Below are 26,413 nucleotides of genomic sequence, written 5' to 3' on the forward strand. Positions count from 1 at the left end.
CAATTGGACTTGAATTTGATCTGATTATTTGAGATAAAATTTGAATTTGATTCAATCTAAATTGAAATAATATATTTATTAAAAAATATTATTTTATTCAATAAAAACAATATATAAGGTAAAATTAAACATCGAAGCGAGGTATTCATTGGTGCTCCTGAGAGAAGCTGAGCATTTCAAAGGAGAAGGGGTATGGGCTTTCGTGATCTCGGTAAAATTTAACATCGTTTTACTGGCTAAACGGGGATGCAGACTCCTTCATCATCCTGACGCTCTTGTGGCGAGAGTTTTTCATGCAAAATATTATCCTTCCTCGACTTTCTCGAAGGCGACCCTAGGGGCAAATCATTCGTTGATTTGGAGAAGTGTTTGAAGCAGTAGAGGTCTCCTAGATTCTGGATTGTGTTGGAAAATTGGGATTGGAAGTTCAGTGTCCATTGGGAATGATTTTTGGTTGCCAGACCCGGGTCAAAGGAGGGTTAAAACGGATCCAGTCGAAGGATTAACGATGGTGGCAGACTTATTAAATCAGGATGACAGATCATGAAACATTATTCTGCTGGAATCCAAATTCCAGACTGAAGATGTCCTGCGCATTTAAGGATTCGTATTTCCTCGGTTGTAACGAACGATGTGCAAGTGTGAAGTGGGGAGAAACTAGTATTTACGCTGTCCGAAGTGGTTATAAGATGCTTTGTGCTTCCCAGGAGTTGGATGTGGATTCTAAACAAGCTTTCACTCAGCTGTGGCAACAAGAATGTCCAATAAGGTGTGCATTTTATTATGATAATTATTTCATAATTATTTGCCTACCTTTCACAACCTTTATATTAAAAGAATTGCCTAAAGCTACTACCGTCTTAGATGCCCCAAGCGATTGAATCTAATGTTCTGTTTGTCGTGATTGTCCCTATGCAATTCGAGTCTGGAGGGGTTTAGCCGTTTAGGTTTTGATTGGACTACTTTTACAGGCCACACAAATTTCATAGATTGGTTTCTATGAGTTTTGCAGATGTCAACAAAGAATCAAAGATTTTCTATATTTGCATATGGGCTTTGTGGTTCTCTTGAAACAAGTTGGTTCGCGAAGGTAAGAATCAAAGTGCTAAGGAAGTTATATATTTTGTTAGGAGTTACTTGACTGATTTAAATGCTTTCTACGTCTGAAGCTCGTTGGTTACCTCATGTCGACCTATTGTGAAAATCAACGTGGACTCCAGTTTTCTCGCATCAAATGGAGAATGCATCAGGTGGTATTATTAGAGATTTTCTGGCGAAATATTAGGCTGAGTTGTCGAGTGACTTACCTGGTTGATTCGGCATTTGCAGCGGAAGCACTGGCTTTTTTGCACGATCTGTTTCGCGTAAGAAATGGGTTTCAGGCGAGTCATAGTCGAAGGAGATGCTTTATCTATTATAAAACACATAAAATCAAACGATTTAGATTTCTCATCCATTCGTCCTTTCATAATAGACATCAGAGAGAATATCAAAGAATTTGAATGTGCCATTTCAATTTGTCCAAGAAATACAAATAAAGCAGCGCATGCTTTAGCGACAATTGGGATTAAGGAAACACTGACCAGTTCTGGATCGAAGGAGCTCCTCCGGCCGTCCTTGTGGCAGCTGCAGACGATCGCCGACTGGTAGACCCTCCGTGACTCTTTTTAGAGGAGGTTCTCGTTTCTTTCCCGCTCTTTGAAGGGTATTTTACTGTTTTGTAACCCCTTCCAGCCTTCTTCATGCTTGAGCTATCATCATCAGTTTTTCCAAGAAGCAGAAGGTGGATCGCCGTGTATTTGGGTTTTTTAGTCTTCTCTTTCTTTAGTTTTGTTCTGTTTTCTTTTGTTGTTTTCAGTTTCTTTTGTGCCGTCATTTTTGTTTTTGTTTCGCTTAACTGCCTGAGTATGTGTTTTGTCTTGGGCCTTGTTGGATTTTTCCCTTTTGTTTTTTTTAATAAATAACGCAATGACATATTACTTAAAATATATATATATATATCTGGGTTGGTCCAATAAATTTTAATGTATGGGCGAGATGATAATTTTATGCCCTTATACTTGTACCGTATAATAGACAAAACATAAATAATTTTTTAAAACAAAATGTAATAGAAATAGTCAAACTAATACAACCAAAACCTACAAGACTACAAATAGCACCTAAAACGATGCCTTCGTGCATTTTTTTAAACAAAACCTCTATTATTTTGCGATAATCAAACTTTGTAAAAATTGACTTTCGATGCTTAGAATTGCTAATCGTTCAATCTATCTTGAGTCTCGTGTTTTCGAAGATAAGATTTCAAGAGTTTCAATTTTAAAAAACTTCTTTCCGTTGAAGCAACCGTAATAGTACCGTCAACAAAATTTTATATGCTATCAACACATTAGGAAATATTAACTTTTTTGGATTTTCGAAGGGAGAATTGATTAAGTACCGTCTGACGTCTACACTTCTAAGGGATAATTAATTTTTTTGGATCGGCAATTAGGTGTTTTGGGCTATTTTTTTGGGCCAAATATATATACACATATAAGTACTAGAAAACTGATGTCCCCCTCAAACATGTTGCCCTGGGTTAAGGTCTATCTGGCAAATGTATTGGGTCGGGCCTGTATATTTTTAATCAGATCATATCAAGTATTTTCACTCTAAACTAAAATCCGATCCAACCAGAACATAATATCTAAAAGAATTTAACCCAAACTTATTTTTTTAAAATAATCGACCTGATCAAATTAAATCGAATCAGAACCCATCAGATCCGATCATGTACCCATCCCTAGTCACGGGACAAAACCCAATATTCTTTTCATGTCGGTTCACACATATTGGACTTTGGATTTAAGGGTTACAAGGTAAAATATCTTTTTAATATATGGTTCTATTACTTAGTCAAACTTATTTTATTTTCTTACTCTACAATTATTTCATATTTTTTAAAAAATTAAGAGATACATAATTTTTTCGATAAATTTTAAAATTTTTGATATTATCTCGAGAAAAGAGAAAGAGAAACTTTTGAAGAAGGAAAGATTGTTCGTAATAGGACTAAAAATCATAACTTCAAATAATATAAAAACAAAGATGATATAGTCAACCGACTAATGTGTTTGGTGTAAATATAAAAAATAGATATAAAACGACCCACAATAATAATAAAATCGATCATTGCAAGACCTAAATTTAATCTAATTCGAACATGCGTTGACTTCATTAGATCACGCGGTTATTTGACAATTGGATCTTCAATGTTCCAATTCTATTCGAGCTTTAAGCTTCAAAGAATATTTTGAGTGTGCTAAATTATGAAATATTCTAAGAACAATGTGTATGGTGATCATAGTGAGGTAGGTCGAGAATCAAATGACGTTAAATATTCTAATTTCATCTTTAAACCATGACTCTTATTTTAAATTGATTCTCGAACTTTCAAATATTTTAAATTATCTATAAACTATGGATCTTATTCTAAACTGGTCTCCAAAATTTTGAAGTCCCAATAATCTCCTTCAAAATCATTCAAAAGTTAAGAATAAAATCGGAGCTTCAAAAGGTTGAGAACCACATAAGACGAGAGTTAATTTAGGGATGAATTTGGAATGTTCAAAAGTTTAGTAACTAATGTAAAAGAAGTTATAATTTGGGAATATATAGTGCAATTAACTCACATAATTATAAAGTGAAATTAAAAATTCTTTTAGAAGATAAAAATTAATAATTGAACTTCACTATCGACACTTTCAATGTTGTTGGTTAAATAAAAAGCTTACCCTTTTTTTCCATATGTAATGGGGTAAGGGGGAGTATGATAATAGACTGCCCCAACGTCAGGTTAAGAGCGCTTCCGTGAGATCTCCGAATTATAAAATCCCATGACTCGATCTCACGACCACAAGATTAGAGCCTTGTGCTCTACAAACTGAGCTGGACGGACATTTGTTGTAGATGTTTAATTATTTGTATTTAAATATTATAAATTTAGTATGGTCCAAGTATTAGACATAATCAGGTGGTCTAAGCAAGCCCGAAACATCACGTAACGTCTTAAGAAATTAATCACACATGTTTTAGTCCTCGATTCATGGTGCGTGACATTCTCCCCATGAAATCTAACAACGCCCCATCGTGTCTTAAGAAAGAACTCAAATTGAATGATTTGGATATCCTCAATACCTTGGTTTGCTCCCAACTTCTCCAAATTGGTTTGTCCCTTTAAAGACCGTTCATCCTAGTCTATCCACCATGTAACATCATATTTGTGTCGTGTCATTGTGTACATTTCATTCGTGTGAGCTTCCTTTTATTAATCTTGACATGTCTTGTCTTATTCTTACAAATTTTTAAAAACTTCGTATATTAATGTATTACCAAAAGTACTCACTAAAAGGTTAGGTCTACCCCAACCTACACCTAACCTTTTAGTGAGTACTCGTGTGATTTTGATCGCTCAAATATGTTATTTAAATACAGTAACTTAATAGATGTATCAAATTGAAAAGAAAAAAAAGCTTGAAGGGCCTTATTTGATGACGTATAATTAGGGGCCAAATCGTTACTTAATCTTTTATATATTTTTCGAGTTAATTACATTTATGTCATCAAAGGATGACCCTCAATTTAAACTGGTCGAAATTTTAAATGTTCCAATTTCATCCCTAAATTCTTATTAATTCTAAATTAGTCCTCAATCTTTTTAATATTTCAATTTCATCTCCAAACTATGACTTGCATTTTAAATTGGTCCATAATTATTTTAACATGCCAATTTCATCCCAAACTATATGCATATAATAATCACATCCATTGTTAATAAAATTATTAGTCCAAGGTATTTTATAACATGTTTTTAAAAAACCAAATTTAAGTTAAACTATAGTTGAAATTAATTACATGTTTGGATGAATTTGGGGATGGAATTGGAATATTCAAAAGTTTGGGGGTCCAATTTCAAAAGAGAGTTACATATAGGGACTAAATTAAAATTTTCAAAAGTTTAAAGACTAATTTAAAATAAAATAATTATGGGATGAAATTAAAATATTTAAAAGTTTAAGGTATAATTTCAAATGAAGGTTATAGTTTGGGGACATATGATACAATTAACTCATAGTTTCCCTTTAATCATTATGGGCTAGTTTTGGCCCACGAGAGTCTTCAAAATTAATAGCCCACAAATAGGGATGGCAAAAAAACCCGAATCCGACGGGAAAAATCGAAAACCGAATTAAACGGGCCGGGTTCGGGGATGATAAACGGGGATGGGGACGGGGACGGGAAAAACCTATTTATTTTAAACGGGGACGGGTTTGGTAATCCCCGCCCCGATTACCCGCCCCGATACCTGACCCGATAAATATTAAAAATAATTTATATATATATATATATAATATTAATAAATTTAATTTAAATAAAAATATTATTTAATTTAAATATATATAATACCCAGCCCATTCCCCCCAATGACTCAATACCCGACCCAATACCCGGCCCAATACCCGTTTAAATAACCGTTTGTGCTAAACGGGATACCCGTTTCCCCGCGGTTTTCCCCGATTACCCGACAGGGATCCCCGGGGACCAATACCCGGCCCGTTGCCATCTCTACCCACAAAGGACCAAAAACCATCCGATGGTTGACCCACAGGACAAAGTAATAGGTCGAGATTCGTTCATCCCATGAATTCGCCCACACACGATTCTACCACCACCCAACTCAACTCAATTAGATCATCTCACTCCGAGTTCCGGTTCTTTGTTCATCGCAACAGATGTGACACAGTGCGCCGCCAGAATCCGACAACAAGAAAAGGAAAAAATAAAAGATGTTCCTCCGATTGGTCGCGCGGCGTTGTTGGCCCGTACCCGAGGAAAGGGCTACACGTAAGGCCACCGCTGAAGCTTCACGTGCCACCGCTTGAAGGTATGCCAAGAGGAAGAAGACTGGGAAATGATCGAGAAGCGCCTCGGATGCGGCCAGGTCGAGGAGCTCATCGAGGAAGCGCGTGACGAACTCACTCTTATCGGGAAAATGATTGGTATGTACCCATTTCATCTCTCCTTTTTCGCTTTTGTTTTAAATGTATGCGCCATTTTAGGGTTTGTTCTTTGTTTATGATTGGTTTAGTCTTTCTGCAAGCAAATTTGGGTCAATGAGAGCTGGTTATTATTTTACTTAACCAATGTTGCATATGGAAAATCTGAAATTCTGTTAATAAGAAGGGGTTTGAATTGATTAGCCATAATTTAATAATTGACACGGGAATTGGAATGAATTTGATTCGAAAGTAAGATAGAAATTGACTTGGTATCAGCTAAGAATACTCGGGTGGAGGGCCGAAATCGAAATGGTTGTCGGCTTTTGGAGATCGGAGAGGGATATATACATCAAAATTGAGATAAATATTCATTTTTTCTTCAGTTAATGTTAATCATTTTATCTATGCATTGAATTGTGAATGTTCAGCAATCACCTCACTCTTCAAAACTGGGCTTGTTTATATGTGAATCCTTACTTTGCAGGAGTTAGACTGGTGTTATTTCGTGTTTCTTCTGATTTGCATTGTTTGTATCCCTAGCGTATAGTTAGTTCTAGTAACTTGTATTCAAAATTTATCAAGGTGTTTATTTTTAGTCGCAGTTGTCAATTATTCCGGCCTACTCCATGTCAGGGTGTTTTCTGGGTTCCAGTATTTTATTAGTTGGAACTTCTAGAGCTGTTTGATGTGCTGTAATCTGTTATCTAATGCCCAGTAAAGCCTCCTCTGTTGCAAGCTTTATATGAAGTGAATTGCAAGAAAACTTCTGATGTTGTGCATTTTCCGAACATTGACATGCCATGCTACACCATGTTGGTTGCAGAGTGGGATCCTTGGGGTGTTCCCGAAGACTATGAATGTGAGGTTATCGAAAACGATGCTCCAGTTCCCAAGCATGTTCCTCTGCACCGTCCCGGTCCTCTTCCGGAGGAGTTCTACAAGACGCTCGATGCCCTTTCTAAAAAGGACGAGCCTAAAATCACCTCTGGGGAGCCACAGATAAAGGAGTAAAAGCAAGCTGAAGGCATTTTGGCTGGAGACGCTTTGTTTTTCAAAGTTGAAGATTGCATTTTTCTAATCACGCTTTTGTTTACGTTTCTTTGATGGAACAGAGTTTAAACCCTAAAGACAAAGACTGGAACCAGTTGCCAATAATGTTAATATGCTTTGGGTCCCAAAAATTCTGTTGGCCTCTGCTATTTTCTCCATCTTTCAGAAATTTATCCAAAACTGTCCTTTATTTATGATTTTTATTTAGCTAGAATTTATTAATAACATTAGTATTTATAGTTTGCTTTTAAAATAATATAAACACTTTCATGTATTTAAGGCTGCTAAGGTTTGAGCTTGAATCCAGTTTGAATTTGAATTTCAATCGAACTAAATCTGAAAATGTTTCGAGTCCAAGTTTTTTCAAGGTTGAGTGAAACTTCAATTTTTAATATAAAATCTTACATCAAATATTAACAACGGTTAAGTTAGAAGCAAAATTAATTAACATTGAATCTAAACCTTTGTTGGCAGTGAAGCATAAAATCTTATGTATTTAAGACAATGTGCCCTACAACATGAAACTATGCTTCAATTTGTTCTAAATTATCAATGAAACTATGCTTTAATTTGTTCTTAAATATCAGTTTTAGTAGTACGCAAGGCAAGCTCTTGCTCAACTCAGCACACAATGTCGGGTTGTGAGAGAGTTCTATGTAGTAAAATTTGACGCGATAAATAACTTGGTCGATAAGGCTCTAAGGCATCATCTCTTCTCAGCTAGGTATTTTTTAGAAAATACTTGTTTGGGTCCCAAGAAGATGAACAAATGCAACGCAATGCTGTTATTTCCTTGATTTTTTTTTCATTTTCAAGGTTTCCGACTAAGGCTCAACTCGTACGAGCTTCCATAGATTCTTCTCAAGGTAATCTCCAAGAAGAACTTGTTTGGTTCTCAAGAAAATAAAATAAAACACTACATAACGTTGTTATTTATTAGCTTTATCTCATTTTCAGGGATAGAGGCTCAACTATTGAATGTTTCTATCTCACAATATACTCTCTGATAACTAAATAACACTATGTTTTAAAGGTGATCTCCTTAACTATCTCTATTTACTTATCTATTGTCTTAAAAATTCTAAACATTTAATATTTAAACAAATATAAGAAAGAGAGCCAAAATGTTGAAAAGTGAATAACCTTTTCTCTCTCTCTCACTTAATGTCTATTTCTTTTAAAAAGTTAGGTTTCTATTTGGTCTTAAAATGTTAGATTACTGTAAAAACTGAGTTAAATTTTTCAACATAATCTAAAAAGATACACTATTATTATCTTGATGACATCTATTGTTTTACTAATAAATTTGTGTTGCTTGTGGGATACCTACATGAGACTATTAGAATATGAAGCTCCCATTTAGTATGAAGAAAGTCTCTATCCTACTCATGAAAATCAGACATTCATCGAGATGATGTTCGATAAGCATTGTTTAGTTATTATTAGATTTTTTTTTTCAAAAATTTTACTATGAGGTGTCATTAAATTGAGATTCGATATGAGTTGTTAATTATTGAACATCATCTTCCAATTTTTGTGATTTTCTAATTGCATATATTGATGGTGTCATTTGCCGGAGATGTATGCGTCTTCGCTTGATTGGTTCTCTCTTTCTGAACGCTTTGTTGTCGTGTATTGAAGAAATATTTTATCCTATATTGGACTTATAAGATATGACTAACACTACTTTTATGAATTTAAGTAACCTTCAAATGCAATAAGAACTTAAAAGAACACTTTGATTAATAAAAAATGCAATTACAATATTGCACCATTATCTCGTTACTTTTCTCTTCTCTACTTCTAAGTTCTCTTTCTCTAATTTATATTTTTGACAAAATTTTTTCTCTTTTACGTTCTTACTACAATGGTAAAACTCACTCTATTTATAGATTTTAGTGATCGTTGGATTATTGACACATAGCAATATCTTAGTAATTGAACATTACAAATATATAAATTTTGAAAGTTTTTATACTAAAACGGACCAAAAATAAAAGTTTAAGTACTAAACGCGTTAAGTTTTTAACGATGGGTACAAAAATGAAATAAAAACTAAATGTTATATATGATTTTTAAAAAAAATTAAAAGTTTAGGTATTAAAACGGATCAAAATTGATGTTTAGGTACTAAATGCGTAGTTTACCCAAAAATTAATTAACCTCCACATGAGCACTCCCCTTTTCTAAAGGAATGCAAACGGCTACCCTCTCTTACAATTATTTCCCTGTCAACCATATGTGTTACAAATTTTATGAAGCCATGGCAGTCTCTGCAGATACTACTGTTCTTAATTATATGTATAGGAGCCTTAGAAGGTGTATTTAGAAGACCAAATGCTACTGCTAGCTTCTCGCCGTGATGATACGAGTCGCTAGTTCTCATGCCCCGACGTAGATATCCATGATTCTTAAACTCGGCCTCGAATGATTCGATTTTCTCATAAATTTCATTCGTCTGTGGATGAGACCTTTCCCCTGAGACGAATAGGTGAACTTTGTTCTGAATCTCCACCCAGCTCTGGCTAGGATTCTTCCTCAATTGTTTTTCCCTCATCAATTTGAGTGTCCTCTCGACTAAGTCACCTCGACCGGAGTCCTCGTACAAGTTTGCTAACAGTATATAGAATGCTGGATCCGATGGGTCGAGTTCAAGGCCTCGTTTTGCCATATCTTCGGCTAGAGTTATATTTCTATGTGCCTTGCAGGATCGCAGTAAGGTCTTGTAGATCAAAGCATTGGCTCTGCAGGGCATTGTTTGTATCACTTCCAGAGCCTCTTCTAGACGGCTGATTTGTCCCAGTATATCGACTAAGTGAACATAGTGATCCAACTGTGGCACTATATCATATATTTCACTCATGGATCGGAAATGCTCGAGACCGAGATCGACTAGTTTACCGTTACTGCAAGCTGAGAGCACTGACAAGAATGTAATAGCATCGGGTCTAACTCCTGATAATTTCATATCATCAAAAGCAGAGAGGGCAGAGGAAATGTACCCGTTCGACGCCAATCCAGATATCAACCCATTCCATGAAAAAGTATCCGGCACTGCAATCTCCCTGAAGGCTCTTTGTGCATCGTGTACGCATCCACATTTTCCGTACAAGTTTACAAGCCCATTTAAAACAGAAACCCACCTGCACAAACCGAATTTTACTGAATGACAGTGAAGTTGCTTTCCGGTAACCACTGTGCCCAAGTCGGCTGACGCAGATAGGAAGCTGGCCGTACTGAATTCATCGATCCTTATATCATCATTATTCATATCAGTGATAATGTTCAATGCCAACTCATGACGACCCATTTGATTCATTCTTGAGGCCAAAGTAGTGTATGTGATTGCATCTCTACAACTCATCGTATCAACTATTCGCCATGCGTCATCTATAAGCCCAGATCCGGCGTAAAAATCTACAAGAGCATTCTGAACAACCGTATCTTTATATAAGTTTGTTTTAACAACATGTCCATGTAGCATTAGTGCCTGAGGAAGCAATTTTGCAGCATTGAAGGACCCAATGATGCTAGAGATGGTAAAAGAATTTGGTTCCACTCCTGCTGCTCTCATTTCTGTAAATAAGCGAAACGAATCGTGTTGGAGACCATGTTCAGAAAAACCTGCAATCAAAGAGGTCCATGAAATGACATTCGGTAAGCTTATTCCTCTAAATACTCTCAGCGCATCATCGACCTTATCAGAGCATTTGACATACATGTTGACAAGAGCATTTCCAACCGAAACATCATCCTCGAAACCAGCCACTACCACCCTCGAGTGAACCTGTTGCCCAAGTTCTAGACACAACATCAATGAGGAAACATTCAAGATGCTCGAAAATGTATAATTATTCGGTATAAAACCAGAGACTCTCATATCACGAAATGCAGCAACAGCCTTTCGAAACATGAAGTTTTGTGCAAACCCAGAAATAAGAGAAGTCCATAACAAGTATCGTATTTGGGAGTTGAATTTGAGACTTTTATTGCATCTTCAATCCTTTGACATCTCGAGTACATATCGACCAAAGCCGTTTTCAATACCACATTCAACTTGACTCCCCACAATATCATGTGAGCATGAACCAATTTCCCATAGCTTAAACCATGGACACCACAAGCTCCCAAAAGCTTCACAAAAGTAAACTCATTTGGAGTAAACCCAGCCTCGACCATATCGACATAAAGTCGCAAAGCCTGACTCCATCGCCGAGCTTGAACACATGAAGAGATCATCATTGTCCAAGAAACAGTATCATGATTCCCCTTATCAATAAACAAGTTAGAAGCTTCAACTATTAAATCAAAATTGGAGTAAAATCAATCAATCCGCTGACCAAAACTGGATTCATATCAAACCCTTGCTTATCATACAACCTTGAATGCAAGTCCCATACCCAAACTCTCCCAATGCCGAACATGAACGCAGCACACTCGACAATGTAAACTCATTCGGGCATTGCCCGGATATCAGCATAGAATCGTAAAATCGAAGGGCCATTTCATGGTTTCCGCTCTTGGCATAAGCCGATAGGATCGCAGTCCAAGACACGACATCTTTCTGCGGCATTTCGTCGAACAAATGGCGTCCTTTGTCCACTCCAAAGCATTTTATATACAGAGACAAGAGGGTGTTGTTCAAATATAAATGGCGTTGAAGACCCAGTTTTACTATGGGACTGTGAATGTACGAACCTTCTCTGAAAGCGTTGGAGTTGCAGAATGATAGGATTCTCGAACATGTTTCTTCCAAAAATGTTGTTGCTTCGCTTCTGTTAATGACCCTGTTTGCCGTCTTGTAAAGCATAAGCATTAATAATATGGAAGCAAATTCTTTGGGGGGTGGGAGGAATTTTGAAACTAATGCTTATTCGAAACTGGAGCTCTCTTGTTTACGAGATTATAATAGATTCGATATTGGTTCTGAAAGCAACGAGTTTTACTGCTTGAAAGCGTCATTTTCCTTCGGTCTCTACCTGGTCTTAACTCTTAACACTTCTACGTGATTTACTAATGGTTAATTACATTATTAATCACTTATACCATCGTTCACTACGAATTAATTATCATTAGCAATTAAAAGATTAAGAGATATTTTTAATTAAAAGATTAAATTTATTAAAATTATAATTAAATTGAGAGAATATATAAATAATAGATTTTGGAGAAGTGGTAAAATCTTAAATTATAATATTAGCACATTGGGCAATTTAAAAATGATGTCAATTTTGGGAGAAAAAAATATTTTCTTTCTTTTAAGATGTTGGTCGGAGAATAAAACAAAGAAACATGATGTGGGAGCAATAGATACATAACAAATCTGGGAGAAGTGAACACTACTGGCAGGTTCTCTTTATGTATGTGATCAAATCTGATCTTGATCATTCTACACGGGCGAATAGGACTGTCGGGAACCTGTTGTATAGCTGAAGTTTCTCATCGGTTACGTCAAGTAAATGAAAGAGCATATGAACCGGGTTTTGAGGAAATCAAACGTGAGATCGACGAATTTCGATCAGGCATGAGACTCTTAGAATATGAAACCCGCAGATGGTTTGAAGTATGTCTTCCTCTCGACCTTGGTTCCGCAGCATTCGCAGAAATGATGATTCTCGATGGATGCTTCATTGTTCAGCTAATCTGCTTGAAGGGTTTTAAAGAAAGTATTTTCGCAGCGGAGCGTATTCGAACGGACATGCAAAATGATTCGAAAACCAACTACCGTTCTTTGTGATTTTCGAGTTGTATAAAATGATAGTACTGGATGCCGGAGAAATCAAGGAGTTTGCTAGGTTGGTTCTTTCTTTCTTCGACTTGTCTCACGGTCCCTTACCTAGGAAAGAGTTCATCCATCTGCTAGACTTAGTACATTGCACTCATCTTCCTTCACCCCAAGGAATACGACAATACAGGAATTTCAAATCAAATTCCCAACGTTCATGGAAGTCCATACAATTGTGCTCGAAGACGCTTGAAGACTTTTATTATGCTGAGATATTTGATAGTGTGAAATTGTCGGACAAATGGAAGGCATCATTGAAGAGAAACTATTTCAAGTATTTCAACACTCCCTGGTTGCTGCTATCTTTTTTTCACATGCTTAGTAGGATCGGAGATGGCACTCGTTCTTTTTTTTCTCTCGGCGCTCATTAGCAGGCCTGATGAATTCTGAGATTTTGGATCTTGATTCTTCCCGTGCCATATTCTTTTCTTCTTTGTGGTTGATCTTACTTTTGGTTCTTGGTTGATTATGTTTGATCCTTCAATGGGTGGGACTGAGCAAAGGAAGTTATTTGCGGCTGCTGAGAAATAAACCTTACCTTTCTTCTGTTGGCTTAGGAAGATTCGATCACTGTAAAACTTCTCCCGTCAAGGTTAGCCTCGTCAGTCCAAACTTGTTTGTTTTTTCGCTTATCAATTCGACTGCTAGAGATTGGATGCTTGAGAATGGATCGAGACACATTTAGAATAAGCTTATTTCAGGTAAAAGGAGTTCAGGATGAAGAAAGGGATGAGACAAGGGGATCCAATATCCCTCTTTTTGTTTATCTTAGTAACATAGGTGATGGAAAAAATGTATTATTTTGGTTGGATTTTTGGGAGGGTGAAAAAACATTGGTTGTTTTATTTCCAAGGTTGTTTAGACTGGTGATTAAAAAAGATTGTAAAGTGTCTGAAGTGGCTGTAAAAGGTATCTCATTGAAGTAGATTGGTTGTCGTTATTCAGTCGTAGTTTGTTGGATCGTGAATTAAAAATGGTTGAAGATATTAAATCAATGGCAAGTGAAATTTGTTTACATGTTGATGCTGATGATAGAATCATTTGGCTGCTCGATCGAGCAGGGAGATTTTACTGAAATGAGAGCCTTCATTTGGATAAAAGCACCTAAAGAGTTGGTGTTAACAGAAGAAAACGAATGGTGGGATAATCCTCGTTTGTATATTTATTTGGTTCAAGAGCCCTTTCCAGATTAGTATTATCCACAGCAAGGAAGTGTGATATTTGTGATTGATGGTGTGTCCGAGATGGAGATGGTGGGGTGTGGGGGAGTTCTTCAGTGTGAGGATGGTTACATTCAAGCTCTTTTTTATGGTCCTGTAAAGAATTTGGGTACAGATTGTGCAAAGTTATTGGCAAAAGTTTGCTTTGGAAGTGTTTAGAGAGACTGAATGGAATGGAAAGGTCGCTCTAGATATTGAAATCGATTCAAAAGTAATTTTCAATTGGTTGGGGGATATTTTACTACGACCTTGGTCCTGGTGGAATGTTTTTGATGAGATCGACAGATTATCGGGGCTTATTGGAAGAGTTAAATTATGTTTTACGCCTCGCTCACATGTTGGCATGGCTAATAATCTTGCGAAAGCAGGAATTAAGAGACGCGATGTTTTCAAAGCTTGTTTGTAATACCCCGAAACTCGGGTTGGTAGTTTGGGTCAATCTGAAACCTTTAAGTCAAGCCAGTTAGACCTCTCAAGATAGTTGGACCAAGTTATATAGGTGTTAGGCCTAAGGTATGCCCAAGAGTTAAAGGTAAGAGATAGTTTTAAAGTGAATAGGTGAAGGACCTAAAGTGTAGTTTACCCATTTTGTTGAAGTTGAAAACTTTCCCCCCTTTTTATATCTTTTGACGTAACCAAAGTCCCCATAATATCTCACCCACTCTTCTTATTCTTCATTCCATTAGTTTTTATTTCTTCTTCTTTTCAAGAGCTAAATTTCAAGCATTCTAATCTTAGATTTGTTTAGCCAAGGTAAGAATATTTCTCTCCATCCTTCAAACTTTGTTTCAAGCTTCATTTTGCGAGTTTTAGAATTTGTTTTTAAAATGGATTTTTGGGAGTTTGAAAGGAACCTAAAGATTTAAGCTTGTTTTGAGTAATATTAAGTAGTATAGAGTGTTTTAACTTAGTTTCCAAGTCAAAGACAAGTTAGTAATCCCTAGTTTTGTTTTGATTAGCCAATGAGGTGGGTGAAGTTCTAAAGAAAATGATAAAGGTAAGGTAACTCCCAGTTGAGTTGAGGGAGATTTTAGCAACCAAGGAGGCCAGGTAATATACTATCAACTCTTCCACACTCCTAGTGATCATTAGAAATGAGTTTAAGCTTGAGAGTAAGTTATGAAGCTTAGTGTTATATGTTAATGGTAGATTACATGATTTATGTTAAAAGCATAATATAAAGCCTTATGTATGCTACTTGTAATCACATAATACTTTAAAGAATGTTTGGGGACCTCACTAGGGTCTTTGGGATTGAAATATATCATTTTTCATATGTGTTTTATGACTTCAGCAGGTAGAGTATCGATACTTGTTCTTCGTTTTGGGAAAATTTGTGAGTTTCTGGGCAAGAGTATCGAAACTTTGGGTCATAGTTTAAAAGTATCGAAACTTTTACAAGAGTATTGATACTCTTGGGCTAGTATCTATACTTTTAGTTTTGGACAAAACGTTGCCTGAGAGGCCCTAGACCCATAGTATGACCATAAATGAGATCGAATTGGTGTAAAACATTAGAATAAGTATTATATAAGGTGTTTAAAGTTGGGTTAAAATGGATGAAATAGTTGTAGGGGTATCGATACCTTAGGTAGGGTATCGATACTGCTGAGAGAGTATTGATATTGTAAGGACAGTATCGATACCAAGGGTATGGTTTGAGTTTTAAGTCAAGAGAAAGTATAAAGGTAAGTGAGGTTTCCCGAAAGCTTATAATTTCTCTCGAATAAGACTACAAGTGATAACTTGTATTAATGTTTAATCCAAACGTAGAAACAAGAATAAAAATAGAATCAAATAAGACTAGCCTTGGTTAAATGCTTGGACACCCGAGTTCCTTTAGAAAAGATAAAAGAGTCGAAAGTATAAATTCAGTTCTGATATCCTTAGGGAGTGCGCAAGGCACTTTAAGTTGACTAGTTTGGGCGCAAGGTCCGACATTCAAAGAGTGTGCTAGTCGAGAGTGTGGTGTTCGATGCAGAGATTTCAGGGCCACATTCTCGGTAGACTAGAGGGTGTGTGAGCTTCGAAATACATAACTCTCAGTCGCACCATGATGTCTACCATATAATAAGTATACGAGTATACTCACTAAAGCATAACATAACAAACCAGTAGACCATATAACAGTAGACTTGATAGCTTGAGTATTTCAGTGATAAACTTTTACTATGTTTTAGTTGTTAGTGTGGCGGATGTTTCTGTGGGCAGATTAGTAGATTCAACAGTTGAAAAGCTTTAGAGAGACCAAGGTCCATATCCAACACAGAGCAGAGTACGCCATAAGTTTTTTAAATGGCATGTATATTCATGAATTCAATTGTATTGAGTTGTAAAGTCAGTTAAGAGTCAGTATGTAGGTATCTATATATTTTGAGGGTTCTCAGATGTAAAGAGTCGTTTTAAAGTACAAGAAAGTAAGAATAAGTTAGTTAGTCACTTCGGTGGTTCTGTATAGCACCTTAAATCGGTCGACTGTGTGTCGTACTGTCCTAATGTGTTACATTGGTGGTATGTTTTTTATGTGGTTGTCTATAGTGTTAGTATTGTTGAAGTTAGGCACCGAAATGGGGGGAAGTCAAAAAGGGGTTGTTCTTTTTTTTATTTTTTTGGCTAATGGAAGGCTTAATTTTCAAATGTAGGCACCGAAAATGGGGAAGTCAAAAGGGGGCTGATATTGTTGATTTTTTGGCAATGGTTAAATCACATATTTAGTCATTACACTTTAGGGTATCTTTCAAAGATTAGTCCCTAAGCTTCAACTATAAATACCCTAGCTCATTTAGCTTCAAAATCATCCCAAAATCTTCTAGTTCTCTCTCAAGTGTGTTCTGTAAACACCTGTAATTTTTTCTCTTTAGTAAAAGATTTGCAGCAGTCCGGAAACGTAAGCACAATTGGCTGAACTCCGTTATCAATTTTTCGGGTATTATTTTTTCCGCTTTTATTTTGTATTCTCACTAATCTGGCTATAGGAAAATTACTTGTTACTCGTTTATTTCCCAACAACTGATATCAGAGCTTTTGGGTTGTGAATTTTATCAATTTTTGTGAGGTTACTATTCATTACTATTAACGTGAATAGTGAAATTTTGTCGGCGATACGAATTTGTCGACGGAGGTATTATAATACACGGTGGTTCGCACAAATTGTCAGAAACGATCCGAAGAAGCCAGATTCGAGTGGGAGCGATGGTTGCAGATGAAGGGAATGTGAAAATTGAAAAGTTTGATGGTGCGGACTTTGGCTTTTGGAAGATGCAGATCGAAGATTTTCTGTACCAGAAAAATCTATATCAACCCCTCTCAGGAAAGCAACTAGAGGGCATGAAGAATGAAGACTGAGCTCTTCTCGACCGACAAGCCCTTGGAGTTATCCGACTGACGTTGTCCCGAAATGTTGCTTTCAACATAGCAAAGGAAAAGACCATAGCGGGTCTTATGGCGACTCTCTCCAGTATGTATGAGAAGCCATCGGCCTCAAACAAAGTTCATTTGATGAGGCGATTATTCAATTTGTGGATGACGGAAGGGGCATCAGTGGCTCAACACCTGAATGAACTAAACACAATCACAACCCAGTTGAGTTCCGTGTAAATTGAATTCGATGATGAAGTTCGAGCTTTAATTCTCTTATCATCTCTACCAGACAGTTGGAATGCTACTGTTACAGCAGTTAGTAGCTCGTCGGGAAATAGTAAATTGAAATTCGACGATGTTCGGGATCTGGTACTGAGCGAAGAAATTTGACGGAGAGAATCGGGTGAAGCATCAACCTCCTCAGCCTTGCACACGGAGTCCAAAGGGAGAACTTCACAAAGAAATTCAAATCATGGCAGATCAAAATCCAGACGGGGAAAATCCAGAACGGGAAAGAAAGATTTTACCTGTTATAATTGTGGCAAGAAGGGTCACTTTAAAATGGATTGTCGAGCACTGAAGAAAGATACCGACGCACAGGAATCTACAAACATGACAGAGGAGACAAGTGATGCCACGATTTTAAGCGTCAATAGTATGATTTAATCCTGGATCTTGGATTCAGGGGCATATTTCCACTCCACCCCATGCCGAGAAATCATGGAGAACTATATCAATGGTGATTTTGGGAAGGTTCATCTAGCCGATGATGAAACCTTGAAGATCGTCGAAAAAGGAGACATCCGATTAAAGTTGCCAAACGAGACCACCTGGATGCTGAAAGGAGTGAGAAATATTCCTGGCCTCAAAAGAAAATTGATTTCTGTAGGACAGCTTGATGGTGAAGGATTTAGCCCAATCTTTTCAGGCTGTGAATGGAAGATTACTAAAGAAGCACTCGTCATTACTCGTGGTAAGAAAACTGGTACTCTATATATAACCTCAAATTTAGAGAATATCATTGCAATAGCAGATGCTGATGGAAAATCAAACCTATGGCACCAAAGGCTTGGCCATATGACCGAGAAAGGGATGAAGACACTTTTGTCAAATGAGAAGTTACCGGATCTAAAGAATGTAGATGTCGGACTATACGAGGATTGCATCTTTGGCAAACAAAAGAAAGTCAGCTTTGCAAAGATTGGTAAGACACCCAAGGCTGAAAAGTTAGAGTTGGTTCATACTGATATATGGGGACCATCTCTAGTACCATCTCTTGTAGGCTCATTATATTATGTCACATTCATCGATGATTCTACAAGGAAGGTGTGGGTTTATTTTCTGAAGAAGAAATCAGAAGTCTTTGATACCTTCAGAAAATGGAAGGCCATGGTGGAAAATGAGATTGGTCTGAAAGTCAAGCGGTTGAGGTCTGACAATGGAGAAGAGTACAAAAATAGGAGATTCAGAGATTTATGCGCAAACAATGGGATCAAGATGGAGGCAACAGTTCCCATGACACCGCAGTAGAATGGCGTAGCAGAGCGTATGAACAGAACTCTGAATGAACGTGCTAGAAGCATGAGGATACATTCCGGATTACCCAAATTTCTATGGGCTGAAGCTATCAACACTGCAGCTTACCTGATCAACCGTGGGCCCTCAGTTCCTTTGGATGGCAGAATACCAGAGAAAGTTTGGAGCAAGAAAGAAATAAACCTTTCACACTTAAGAGTGTTTGGTTGTATTTCTTATGTACACATAGACTCTGCTGAAAGAAGTAAACTTGATGCTAAGTCCAACAAATGTGCCTTTGTTGGTTATGGCGGTGATGAGTTCGGTTACCGATTTTGGGACTATGAAAATCGGAAGATCATCAGAAGCAGGGATGTCATTTTCAATGAGAATGTGATGTACAAAGACAGGTCAACTGTAGAATCAAGCAGTTCAAATACCAAAGCTGAAACAAAAGAATTTGCTGAGTTCGAGGAGATTTCTGGAAATGATGTTCAGATCAGTCCTGAAGCGGTTCAAGAAGAGCCAGGCACACCGGAACTAAGACGCTCCTCCAGAATTCCTAAACCAACCCAACGGTATTCTCCTTCTTTGCACTACTTGTTGCTGACCAACAATGGTGAACCAGAGTTCTATGATAAAGCAATGCAAGTGGAGGATTCAGTCAAGTGGGAGTCTTCCATGAAAGATGAGATGGACTCGCTTATTTCAAATCAGACGTGGGAATTAACTGAATTACCACCAGACAAGAAAGCTCTCCATAACAAGTGGATCTACAGGATCAAAGAAGAGCACAATGGGAGCAAACGCTACAAAGCAAGATTGGTTGTTAAAGGCTTTCAGCAAAAAGAATGTATTGACTACAATGAAATTTTCTCTCCAGTCGTAAAACTGTCTACAATCAGACTGGTGTTAAAAATTGTAACTGCAGAGAATTTACATCTTGAGCAGTTAGATGTAAAGACAGTTTTTCTTCATGGTGATTTGGAGGAAGCAATCTATATGAGGCAGCCAGAAGGCTTCATACAGGCAGGCAAGAAAAACCTGGTATGCAGGTTGAAGAAGAGCTTGTATGGTTTAAAATAAGCTCCTAGACAGTGGAACAAGAAGTTTGATAGTTTCATGAGTATCAGTGGTTTTACCAGATGCCAAGCAGACCATTGTTGCTACATCAAGAGGTTTGACAACATTTTTATTATTTTATTGTTGTATGTTGATGACATGCTCGTTGCAGGCTCAAACATGCAAGAGATTATACACTTTAAGCAAAAATTGTCGAAGCAGTTTGCTATGAAGGATCTGGGCGCTGCAAAGCATATTCTTGGGATGAGGATCAAGAGAGACACAAAGTCGGGGACTTTGATGTTATCACAGGCTGAGTACATCAACAAAGTACTCTCCAGGTTCAACATGCAAGATGCTAAACCAGTAAGTACACCTTTAGGTTTTCATTTCAGAGTCTCCAAAGAACAGTCACCAAAGACGGAGGAAGAACGTGCACACATGGTGAAGGTGTCGTATGCCTCAGCAATTAGAAGTCTGATGTATGCCATAGTTTGTACCAGACCAGATATTGCTCAAGTAGTGGGAGTTGTTAGCAGGTACATGAATAATCCGGGCAAGGTACACTGGGAAGCAGTCAAATGGATCCTCAGATATCTGCGGGGTACCACAAACAAAACACTTTGTTTCAAATGTGGAGATACAATACTAACTGGCTATGTAGATGCTGACTTAGCCGGAAATGTCGACATCAGAAGGAGCACTACAGGGTATGTCTATACTCTAGGAGGTACTGCAGTGAGTTGGGTTTCTCAACTACAGAAGATAGTTGCTCTCTCTACAACTGAAGCAGAATATGTCGCTGTTACAGAAGCCAACAATGAGATGGTTTGGCTCCAAAGTTTCTTGGAAGAGTTAGGCAAGAAACAAGAAAACAATGTCTTGTATTGCGACAGTCAAAGTGCTATCCATCTAGCAAAGAAACCGTCTTTTCATTCCAGGACGAAGCACATACAATTGAGATATCATTTTATTCGGTCTCTTCTGGAAGATGGGATTTTGAAACTTGAAAAGATTAGTGGAGCTCAAAATCTGGCAGACATGTTGACAAAGACGGTGACCACGGAAAAACTGAAATTGTGTTCAACTTCAGTTGGCATGCTAGAATAACAAGACTAGAAAAGCTGCTGTATTGATCGAGGTGTGAAGACAGATTAAAATCAGTCTTCAAGTGGGAGATTGTTGAAGTTAGGCACCGAAATGGGAGGAAGTAAAAAAGGGGTTGTTCTTTTTTGATTTTTTTGGCTAATGGGTGGCTTAATTTTCAAATGTAGGCACCGAAAATGGGGAAGTCAAAAGGGGGCTGATATTGTTGATTTTTTGGCAATGGTTAAATCACACATTTAATCATTGCACTTTAGGGTATTTTCAAAGATTAGTCCCTAAGGTTCAACTATAAATACCGTAGCTCATTTAGCTTCAAAATCATCCCAAAATCTTACAGTTCTCTCTCAAGTGTGTTTTGTAAACACCTGTAATTTTTTCTCTTTAGTAAAAGATTTGCAGCAGTCCGGAGACGTAAGCACAATTGGTTGAACTCAGTTATCAATTTTTCGGGTATTATTTTTTCCGCTTTTATTTTGTATTCTCACTAATCTAGCTATAGGGAAATTACTTGTTACTCGTTTATTTCCCAACAAGTATAATGGTGTTCTGTTATTTTTTTGTGGTTTTTAGTGAGATGTTTTGCTTTGGTTTTATTTCTATGGTTTGAGTTTTTTGTTTGCTGGTTCGATGAGATGAGAACGTTTTTATGAGGTAGTGTAGTTGATTTTTATTGTTATTTGTTTTTCGGTTTTGTCTCTTATGAGGTGGTTGTGGTTTCCCTGGTTGTATGTACTCTTTTCCTTTACCTAAATTTAGAGAGGTTTTTAATGGGACATAAAACTCAGGTTTAGCTTTATCGTTATAACATCAATAAATTTAATCTTGCCAACCAAAAAAAATTACAATAGTTAAAAATAAATTTTTATATTAAAATCTTTAATATTTCAAAAAGACAATAATTATTTTTAACTATCGAACTAAAATTTTATTATGAGCAATTTTTTCAGATAATTATAATTTTTATAAGAAAACCCGCTAGTGTTATTAAAAATTGCCAAATTGGCCCGAACCAGTGACACAAGAAGCTGCAATTTTGAAACACCAACAGCAACGGTTTACGAGTTATGGCTCAATGAGGCAGAAAGTATGATAGTTTAGTTCAGTAGGGTAGTTTGTCTTTATTTACAAAAAAAAAACAAAAAATATCCCGAATAACAAAGATTTACCAACATAACCATAAACATAAACTAAATTATAATTAGAACATTTTTCTTATGACTATCGATATAAAAAATAGCCACCTAGACCACACAATGACTAAAGAAAGAAAATGTAAAAAAAATCTAACCAAAATGCTCGAACAAAATAAAGATATGAATAAATTTGACTGCATCGGCAAGCGAATCACAAATGGTGATGAAGTTAATTAAATACCACCGAAAAATCGCAAATCAGAGTTAGACGACGTGAGAAAACAATCCACGAGAACAAAACGCGTATCTAAATCAATATGAGGGTCCAAAGCATGAATGATCAGCGTGATAACAAAGAAAAAAAATGATCAAACGACCGAAAATTACCAAAAGGTAGAGATAATCGTGCCATAAAGACATAATTATTCTTATTAAAACTAAAAAAACACCCATGGTTGATAAGCAGTATCAAAACCAATACCGCGGCTCACTAAAAAAAATAAAAATAAAAAGAGAATTTTAATCTACTTAGAAAATGGAAATTACATCTTCTAGATGAACGCATCATTTTTGGTAGAGATGTTGGCCTTTACTGTTTGCTATCATTAAAATAAAACTAGTAACGCATAATAATTAAACTTTAGGTCAACATGTAATGATTATGGTCAAGAATCAATAATCTTCTGTAACGTACACATCCATTAGCAACAGAAGCAAATGAAGGTAGAGGTTCAAGTGTGCCTAACGCGGTCAAGTGTCAACGAAACTTATTGTATTATATTTCGAATTATCATATTTAATGGGTCGAATGATAAAAATAATTAATATATTTACAGTTAAATCTCTAATTTAAATCTTATGAATATAAAAAAATAAGATTGAAAAAACTTCGATTTTCGGCTAACTCGAATGTCCTAAGGAAAAGGAACCGAATGAAGTGCCTGTCGTATATACTACTCTTTGCCGTGTTCCAGACAGGACTTATATTGGTTTTCATGTTAACGGTCATGCGTGCGAAAAATCCGAAGTTCCGTGTTCGAGCAGCATCGTTCATCGACGACGGCGACTTTAACGTCGGAACCGAAGCTTCCCCTTCGTTCGACCTTCGGATGAGCACGCAATTCACGGTGAAGAACATGAATTTCGATGATTTCAAGTACGAAGTTGGCACAGTCACGTTTGCGTACAGGGACACATCGATTGGGTAGGCCACGATCGAGAAGGGTCGAGCCAGGATTAGGTCGACCAAGAAAGTCAATGTTGTCGTCGAGTTGAGGTCGAGCAGTTTGTCGTCGAACGCGACGGATAGGGTATCGGGAAGTGATATTAGCTCGGGAGTTCTGCCATTGACGAGTTATTCAAAGTTGGAAGGGAAGATTCATTCGATGAAGGTGATAAAGAGGAAGAAATCTGCTCGAATGAATTGTACTATGGAAATTGATATCCATTCGAGGAAACTGGGTAATATTATATGCAAGTGAAGAAGCTGGTTAAGGTTGTCGGAATTTTGTTTACTTTGTCTTGTTTGTGGCACCAATGGAATATATATTCTATGCAGGGCCGTGGCTAGGTTTTCGGGGGTCCTGTACAAATTCTTATAAATGGGCCTTATTTGTTTTAGATATATTCGATTTTGGGGTAACAATAGTGGCATTTTTTTTAAAACACGTCGCAATAGGTCCATCTATAGTGGTGTTTATTGAAAAAAACGCCACTATATATATAATTTTTTTAGCATTTTTTTTGGAGCCTGCACAATAGTAGTGGTGTTTATAAAAATCCGTCGCAATAGATCTATCTATAGTGGCGTTTATTAGAAAAACACCACTATATATATACTTTTTTTGGGGCATGCGTGGTCGCGCAATTCGCGCCGCCCCTGCCACTCCCCTAATTCTATGTTTTAAGGGTGAACCACCGTAATTTAAAGTTTAAAAACTGCGATTTTGGACACAATCTAAATGTTTGTAATATTTTTGAATCAATCAAAAATGTTAGAAAAAAATTAATATTCTGAGTTACATTCAATCATGTTATGATTTTTTATTATATTTTCAATTGCGTTAAAGATTATTGTTTTTAATCTTAAATTAAATTATCTTTCCTTGAATTTTACCGTATTTTAACACTTTTATTTGCTAGTGGATTGAATCTTAATTTAATTTATATTATTTTTGTTTAATAATAAAATATTTAATCAACGAGAGTTAGTTCAAGTGGTAAACAATTTGATATCGATTAAGTCAGTTCTCCGGTTCAAGTCTTTGTATATCTAGAAAATCGTTGTTGGAAGACTCACTTACCAAAACTAAGTGTGTGACGCGAATCAATCCAGATTAATCAAAACGAAATCTTAAAATCAATAAAACAACATAATAATAATAATAATAATAATAATAATAATAATAATAATAATAATAACATGTTAAATGTTAAACTAATAATAATATCAATCAAATTAATATTCAATCGTAAATCATGTTTACGCACAACTCATCTTGATAACCGAATTTTACTTCAAAATTCAATTTGGTACTTTAAGTTTTTCTAAATCCAATTAGGTACCTGAAACTGGCTTTGAAACTAAAATTGGCACCTGATGTTTTTTCAGTTGATTAAGATATCAAAACTAGGCTTGGTTTCAAATCAATACTCAAACGTGATTTTCTGATCAAATATGATATTTATAATATCCAACTTATTTAAATCAATCTGAATCATAAAATTTAGGATAAATTACGTATTTAGTACATAAACTATTAGTTTTAATTAATTTTAATACCTAAACTTTCAATATTTTTAAAACATAACATTAAATTTTGAGTGGGGTACTAAAATGAAACAAGAATTAAAGTTTTAAACGACGGGTGCTAAAATGAAACAAAAATTAAACTTTAGGTAAACTTTTAAAAATCTTGAAAGTTTAAGTATTAAAACGGATCAAAATTGATAGTTTAGATGCTAAATGTGTAATTTAACCTGAAATTTATTTTAATTACTCAATTCAACCATCTACATTGAAAAATCAAATTCAGATAACGATAAAAAAAACGTATATGCATAATATTTTTCTACATCTTTTTGATGCACTATTAATATTGAAAAATGACGTCATTTTTGAGAAAATCCAAGAAGAAAAATCCATGGAAGCCCGAGTAAAAAGCCAAGGTGGAAAATCCAGTGCCTCTCTCTGTTCACTTTTGATATCGAAAACTTTTTATTTCCTTTTAAATGTTGGTCTAAGAATAAAACAAAGAAACATGATGTGGGAGCAAAGATACAGAACAAATCTGGGCGAAGTGAACAATATTGTCCGGTCCTCTTTATGTATGTGACCCCTATGTTATTATTTGACAAATGGCCTATCAAATCTGATTTTGATCATTGTACATGGCCGCCCATTCCCTAGTTCAAATTTCAAAGACATGGGAGTGGTATGTCTCGGTCAGATTAGATCAGATTTTCGATCAACTCATTTTGATTTAAAAAATATATATTATTCACTCGAATTTGATTCGATCTGATATGAGTTTAGAGATTATTTCATTTGATCCAATTTTTCAAAAAAAAAAAACCCGAAGCCAATCGGACTAAAAATAAATATATTTATAAAAATATTGTTTTTATTCAATAAAAATATGAATCTAATTGAAATATATATATATATATTATTGCAATTATTTTTAAATATATAAGGTAAAAATATAATTTTTTTTAATCAAATCAGGTAATGTATTTTTCACCCTAAACCTCAACCCAAACTGAACTCGATTTTTTTTAAATATGTCCCAATTAAATAGGATCAAATCAAAACTAGTCGGATTTAAGTCTCATGTCCATCTCTAGACATGGTAGCTTTGTCCATATTATAATATAAAAATTGATAAATTTTAATATTCCATTTTACAAGATTATTAATTTTGAATTAGATAAGTTGTATGAAATATAAGATTAGGTTTCAAATTCTAGATTGAAAAATGTAGGGTCCAAAATTGGTGACTACTTTGGAGTAGGGACAAATAAATTGTGGGAAAAGATGATGAGATGAGGCACCACCATGACCATGATGGCACATAAGTACGTAACCATACCAACAAGTGTATAGAATATGTGGATATGACCATGGAATATGTAACAGAT

General features: G+C 36.0%; 2 protein-coding genes and 1 pseudogene across 2 annotated transcripts; 2 read left to right on the plus strand and 1 right to left on the minus strand.

Annotated features, from left to right (window-relative positions):
- Positions 1-3,330: 3,330 nt before the first annotated feature.
- LOC120186747 (probable NADH dehydrogenase [ubiquinone] 1 alpha subcomplex subunit 5, mitochondrial) lies at positions 3,331-7,244 on the plus strand. Its single transcript, XM_039190614.1, has 3 exons — positions 3,331-3,353; positions 5,905-6,041; positions 6,865-7,244. The coding sequence occupies exons 1-3, from the start codon at positions 3,331-3,333 to the stop codon at positions 7,050-7,052; spliced, it is 348 nt and encodes a 115-aa protein (XP_039046545.1). The 3' UTR covers positions 7,053-7,244.
- A 2,003-nt stretch (positions 7,245-9,247) lies between these two features.
- LOC120186657 (pentatricopeptide repeat-containing protein At5g52850, chloroplastic-like) lies at positions 9,248-11,901 on the minus strand. Its single transcript, XM_039190535.1, is given in 4 exon segments — positions 9,248-11,048; positions 11,051-11,413; positions 11,416-11,463; positions 11,466-11,901. Coding segments are annotated over 4 exon segments (2,646 nt in total). The 3' UTR covers positions 9,248-9,249.
- Positions 11,902-12,615: 714 nt separating this feature from the next.
- Positions 12,616-23,791, plus strand: LOC120186748 (annotated as a pseudogene).
- Positions 23,792-26,413: the final 2,622 nt, after the last annotated feature.

Source organism: Hibiscus syriacus, unplaced genomic scaffold (genome assembly GCF_006381635.1).
Source record: "Hibiscus syriacus cultivar Baekdansim isolate YM2019G1 unplaced genomic scaffold, ASM638163v2 tig00113719_pilon, whole genome shotgun sequence".
In the NCBI taxonomy this organism is placed as follows: Eukaryota; Viridiplantae; Streptophyta; class Magnoliopsida; order Malvales; family Malvaceae; genus Hibiscus; species Hibiscus syriacus.

Excerpts from the sequence above, each read along its gene's own strand:
- LOC120186747 (XM_039190614.1), top strand. The coding sequence starts at position 3,331 with ATGTGTATGGTGATCATAGTGAG. Across the intron at positions 3,354-5,904 it reads TGTATGGTGATCATAGTGAG|CTTCACGTGCCACCGCTTGA; the intron begins GTAGGTCGAGAA and ends CCACCGCTGAAG. Across the intron at positions 6,042-6,864 it reads TCTTATCGGGAAAATGATTG|AGTGGGATCCTTGGGGTGTT; the intron begins GTATGTACCCAT and ends TGTTGGTTGCAG.